The sequence below is a fragment of the Elephantulus edwardii genome, unplaced genomic scaffold, assembly GCF_000299155.1.
Source record: "Elephantulus edwardii isolate Elephantulus edwardi_28Jun2011 unplaced genomic scaffold, EleEdw1.0 scaffold00268, whole genome shotgun sequence".
Classification (NCBI taxonomy): Eukaryota; Metazoa; Chordata; class Mammalia; order Macroscelidea; family Macroscelididae; genus Elephantulus; species Elephantulus edwardii.
Window position 1 is genome coordinate 2,978,894 of NW_006400018.1, and position 6,227 is coordinate 2,985,120.

Genomic DNA, 6,227 nt, shown 5'->3' on the forward strand with positions numbered 1-6,227 from the left:
ACAATGAAAAGCAGGCTTGAGGGGCGCGGATTAAGACTACATTATGTTTTATAGACTCAACCACTGTTGGATTTTGCCAATGATAATCCAGTCTTTTCAGGTCCTTGTGGAATCATTGCCATTTGGAAGCAAGGGAAGTGTGGGTTTTAAAATGCAAAGGAAGGCGGAAGAGGGAGGAAGATGGAGCAAAGGCTCGAGGAGAAATCCTCACAAGAGAACAGTTACGATGTGGACGCTTCTGGGAAAGAGGAAGTGAGTACAGGACTCAGGCCTATTGCAAAATCATAAAAATGCTTATGTCCAAGGTCACAGGAGAATCCTTGCAGTAAGAACGTGTTGTACTACTGGTTATCATGCGGTCAGTGAGGGGCTGGTGGTGAAGCCCAGTCACTGTGGTCGTCTGTGTTCAGTCAGAAAGTAGGACGTTTTATGTTTACGATGCAGTTTCCACATGATTACATGTTCCTTCAGAGGTGGGGTGGAGGGTCCAGTGAGGAAAGCTGACTGGGAGGAATCGGATATGGGAGTAATGCATCCCATGACCCTTTGCTGTGTTCCTGTACTGAAAGCTCAGATCCAGAAAACACAAACTGTACTGTCCTCCTGCACTTGACATCTGGAATCTTGTTTAACTTTCAAAACCCTATTGCCTTTGAAGCAGAGCTGACTCATCGCTGACTCGCTAGAGGGCTTTTAGAAACTGTAAATGGAAGAGGAGATTGCCTGTGTTTCTCCCTTGAAGCTGCTTGTGGATTTGAACCTGCAGAGAGGCTCTGCCTTTGAGTTGAAAGCCCAACTCCCTGTAGACTAAGCTGCCAGAGCTCCCCTTGTTTAACTTGCTCCTTTCTAAAACAATATACAATTATTGTTGTTATGTGTTGGCGAGTTGCCTGCGACTCATAGCAACCCTATACAGCTCTGAAGCCTGCCCTATTCTGAGCCAGTCTCACTGACTCCAACACACCTACCCTCATTATTCCAGTTACTATAGCATCCAGTATATATATTATATATCCATTGCATCTGGGGTCTTCCTCTCCTGCACTGTCCCTCCACCTTTCCAATTCGCTTGGTGGAAATTTTTGAGAGGCTTCAGTGCTCCACCTGGGACTGACCCTGTGATATAGGGGACCAGTGGACTCCAGGCCAGGACAGTGGACACTAGCCATTGTCCTGTTGTTGTCAGGTGCTGTCAAGTTGAGTACAGCTCATGGTGACACTAGGAACAACAGATCTGAACCCTGCCCCATTCTGTGCCATCCTCATTGTCGCTGACACACTAGATAGAGCTCAGTGCTGCAGGTTCTGTGTCACTCCTTCTCGATGAGGGTCTTTCTCTCTGTTATCTATCCCCTGCTTCCCAAGCATGATGCCCCTCTCCAAGGAATAGCCTCTCCTAACAACATGCCCAAAGTATGTGAGATGAAGCATTGCCATCTTTGCCTCCAAGGAGATGGAGCACTCTAGCTGTACTTTCTTCAAGACATATCTGTTCTGTTGTCAGTCCATGGGATATTCAGTACTCTTCTCCAACACCACATTTCAAAAGCATCAGTTAATTCTTCTGTCCTCTTATTCAGTATCCATCTCTCAGATGTATAGCAAGGGATAGAAAAGACCATGGCTTCAATCTGGCACACCTTAGTCTTCAGGCTGACATCATTGCTCCTCAGCAATTTGGAGAGATCCTTAATTGTACTTTCCCAATACAATACATCTGGTCTTCTGACTGCTAGTACCAAGAGTAGTGGATCCAAGTAAGATGAGGTCATTGACAACGTCAATTTATTCTCCATCTATCATGACATTACCTTTTGGTCCAGTGGTGAGAATTTTTATTTTCTTGATGTTTAGATGTAATTAATACTGAAAGCTGTTGTCTTTGATCATCTGCCGCAAGAAATTCAAGTCCTTGTCACCTTCAATAAGCAAAGTTAGCTGTGTCAAAATTTCCTTACCAAAATGTCACCTGCATAATGCAGCTTATCAATGAGTCTTTCTACTATCTTGACGCCACATCTTTCTTCAGAGTCTGTTTCCTCAAACAATTTGCTCAGCACACATATTTATAACTATGGAGAGAGGAAACAACCCTATTGCACACCTATCTTAGTTTTAAACCATATGGTAGCCAGGAAATCAAAAGACGAATTGCAGTGGAAAAGTCTGCTGTCAGAGACCTTTCCAGAATGTGCCCGGTTCAGGCCATAGTCTTTACAATTACTTACTATGCATCAGAAAGCTGGACAATGACTAGGGATAATAGAAGAATTGATGCCTTTGAACTGTGGTGCTGGAGAAGAGTATTGAATATACCATGGACTGCTAGGAGAAACTGGTTCATCCTGGAGAGGGTGAGACCAGGCTACTCCTTGGAGACAAGGATTTTGAAGCTCCATCTGACATATTTTGGGCATGTTTCAAGGAGGGACCAGTCCTTGGAGAGAGACATCAAGCTTGGGAAGGTGGAGGGACAGCACAGGAGGGGAAGACCCTTGATGAGATGCATTGACTCAGTGACTGGGGTAATGAAAGTAGGCATGTCAAAGAGAGTAAGGTTGGCTCAGGATAGAGCAGGGTTCAGAGCTCTTGTACATAGGGTCACCATGAGTCACATATGACTCAATGGCACATAACAACAACAAAAGTATTCCCTTTTTCTGTTCTTACAACAGTCTCTTTGTTTGGGTATAAGATTTACATGAGCACAATTAAATATTCTGGGATATCCATGGTTCTCAATATTATCTATAATTTCTTGTGATCCGCACCATCAAATATTTTTGCATAGTCAATATAGCACAATAGACATTCTTCTTTTATTCTCCATGTTCAGTCAGGATCCATCTAACATCAGCAATGAAATTCCTGGTACCATGCCCTTTGCTAAACCAAGCCTAAAGTTCTGGAAGTTCTCTGTCTATGCACTGTTCTAGCCATTTTTGGATGATCTTCAGCAGTATTTTGCTTTTATGTGATACTAATGATATTGTTTGATAATTTCCACATATTGTTGAATCGCCTCTCTTGGGGTGAGACCGATACGAATCTCCTCCAGACATTTAGCCAAGCAGCTTGCCTACAAATTTCCTGGCATAAACAGTCAGTAGGTCCAGAATTGTATCTGTCAGTTGAAATGTGTTAATATGGATTACATCTCAATGTCATGAAAACAAAAATTCTCACCATTGGACAACAGTATGATAGATGGGAAAAAGATTGAAATGGTCAATGACTTTCTACTACTTGGATCTACAATCAACACCTTTAGAACCAAAAATCAGGAAATCAGAAAATGCATTGTATTGGGCAAGTCTGTTCTCAGGGACAGTCTCCAAATTATTGAGGAGCAATGATGTCAGTTTGAGGACTAAGGTGCACCTAATTCAGGCCTTGGTCTTTTCAGTCACTTGCTGTGCGTCTGAGAGCTAGGCAATAAGTAAGGATGACAGAAGAATCGAGGCCTTTGAGCTGTGGTGTTTGAGAAGATTACGGAATATCCCGTGGACTGCCAAAAAAAGCAAACAGGTATGTCTTGGAGAAAGTACAGCCAAAGTGCTTCTTAAAGGCAAAGATGACAGTGCTTTATCTCACATACTTTGTGCATGTTTTTAGGAGGGGCTATTCCTTGGGAGAGAGACATTATGCTTGAAAAAGCGGAGGGACAGAAAAGAAGAGGGAGACCCTCAATTAGAGGGATTGACACAAAATTTATAAGGATGGCACAGGATAGGACAGAGTTCCGATCTGTTGTTTATAGGGTCATAATCTTGACTTCCTTTCCCAGACATGAATGATATATTTAACTGAACCGCTAGAGGGAGTCTATGGGCTAGAACCCACATACTGCTATGAAGAAGTCCATCATTTCTCACTCAATTTAAAACCTAAGAGGCACGAACTGGGGAGGAGGGTGGAGAAAACAGTGCAACAATGAATGAATGAAAACCCAAAATCTCTGTAAATGTTCATTAAAACTAATAAAATTTAATAATAATAAAAAAATAAATAAAACCTAAGAGACTAATTAGGCACTTTTTCTCTCTATATTTAATCATTTTTGAAGGCACTATGCATTGAACTCTGATGGCTTAGTGGTAAGGAATTACACTGCCAATGCAAAGGTACATGGTTCAAATCCACCAGTTGCTCCTTGGAAGAAAGATGAACAATCTCCTCCTGGGAAATTTAATATCTCTGAAAACCCACCAGTCTGTCAACTGTGGGCCACTTCTAACTAAATGGTACACAATAACATGCATCTGTTAAAGTCTTTTCAGAAAATTCATCCCATAGGATCCATTTGAAGAAACTCAAACGAAGCTTTACAAAGTCTGTGCAGAGTTAAGGGAAGATGCATGATGGATACGTATCAAAGACAACAGTGTTGTGACTTTTTGAGAATGGTTTGCTTATCCATTACCTTCACCTTTTATGGAGGCCTGGTCTCCATCTGCTTCAACTGCTGATATATGGCTCATTGATGAATTTCTTCTACATCATCAACAGCTGTGGGGCCAACATAAGAGATGGAGTGCTAGCCAGATTTTGGAGAGACTGTGACAAGGCATCGTCTGATGGAGCCAGAGCCAGATAGATGGCTCGCTTGCTGCATGTTGAAAGGAGAGCTGATTTATCACTTCTATGAGACAAAGCTTGCTGGACAATTGAGGAAACCAGAGACTTTTTGCATTTGTGTTGCTAAACCAAACCTGGGCTTTCACTGTGTGATATCTTTTGTCTTCTCTCCCTTCACCGTCTGTTTCTTAATAAACTGTACAACTCTGTAAAAAAGATTGTATAAAGCCTGTGTGGTCTATTTTCAATGAATATAGGATCTAGTGGTCAGTAGAAGTAGGTAGGTCAGCGCAGAGGATCATGTCTGACCTTATGGGGATCAGTTTTATACTGTGGATGTTCTTGATGGGGACAGTTCCCCTTTGTGGAGTTAGCACAGTTCCAATTCAGTCATCCTCATGCCGTCTTTGCTCTTTTTTACAACTAGCAAGAAATTCTAACATTCCCTTGGGCTAAAGATATGAGAAGAGAAGCTCTGAAGCCCTGGTGACATAGTGGGTGCAGTGTTGCACTGATAAGCCAGGGGTGTTGTTCTCACTGGTAATTGGAATCCACCAGCAGCTCCATAGGAGAAAGATGTGTAATCTCCTCCCTTACAATTTACAACTTCCATAAATATGCAGGAAGATAAGCTATGGGTTGGTTCCAACTCCACAGCAACGACTTCTACATTTTTCTGAATGAGAGTAAGACTTTTGCAAGAAGATCTGCTTTACATTTGCTACTTGGAAGTAATTCATTATAATAGAAAATGCAACACAGGGAGAAAATGGGGGGAAAGTTCCCTACCTGTTCCCCCCTTTTAGTCTCTGATCTCCTACTTTGTGGTGATCTTCTTCTGTAAAGATTTATAGCCTTGGGAACTGTATTGGCCAGTTCTTTTCTGTCTTACAGGGCTGCTCTTAATTCAAATTGACTCAACAGGAATGGGTTTGGTTTGATTTGTGTCTTAATATTTTCAAACCCCAAGAGCAGAAACTTCCTTAAGCAGAGACCTGTGGAAAAGGTGTTGCCTTGAACAAAGCGGCAAGCAGTTCCTGTGGTGAATTACAGAGCAAAAGAAAAAAATTCGACAGCCCTGCCCCTACCACCACATACTCAAGAAGGGAATATCACCATTCAAATAATAAATTATTGGGTAGGGGAAAGTGACTCTTCCAGACAGATTAATTATAAAAAAACCAAACTGGGATAATTTTAAACCTTAAATTAAAAAATTATCTCTTTAAGTCTTTTTTAAAGTCTAACAGCTATATAGCTTAACTAGTCAAGATTGCCTGCCCTTGAATATTGTACATTTTTAAAAAGCTATCTTAAAAGAGAGCCAAGAAAAGTCAAAATAAATTAAAAAAAAGAAAAGAAAAGAAAAGAGAAAAAAGCTATCTAGAAAGAATTAACTGGTTTTGTATGAGTATCCATATAGTGTTCTGGGATCCCCATTCTTCTCAATGCTAGCCACAATTTGTTTGGATCTACTCAGTCAAATGCTTTTGCATTTGAGCAGAACAAGGCAACACTGCATGGTTCAGGATCAGGATAGGTGTGCATCAAGGATGCATCCTATTTCCGTACCTTTTTAATCTATATGCAGAACAGATCATTCAGGAAGCAGAGCTTTATGAGGAGGGGTGGGGCATCAGGATGGGAGG

At 41.5% G+C, this 6,227-nt stretch overlaps 1 protein-coding gene across 1 annotated transcript in view; it reads left to right on the top strand.

Annotated features, from left to right (window-relative positions):
- Window positions 1–226: 226 nt before the first annotated feature.
- Window positions 227–6,227, top strand: part of LOC102843908 (membrane-spanning 4-domains subfamily A member 4A-like) — a 51,381-nt gene continuing 45,380 nt past the window's right edge. The window contains exon 1 of the mRNA XM_006899905.1: window positions 227–252. Within this exon, the coding sequence (XP_006899967.1) occupies window positions 227–252 (26 nt within the window). The remainder of the gene's footprint in view (window positions 253–6,227) is intronic.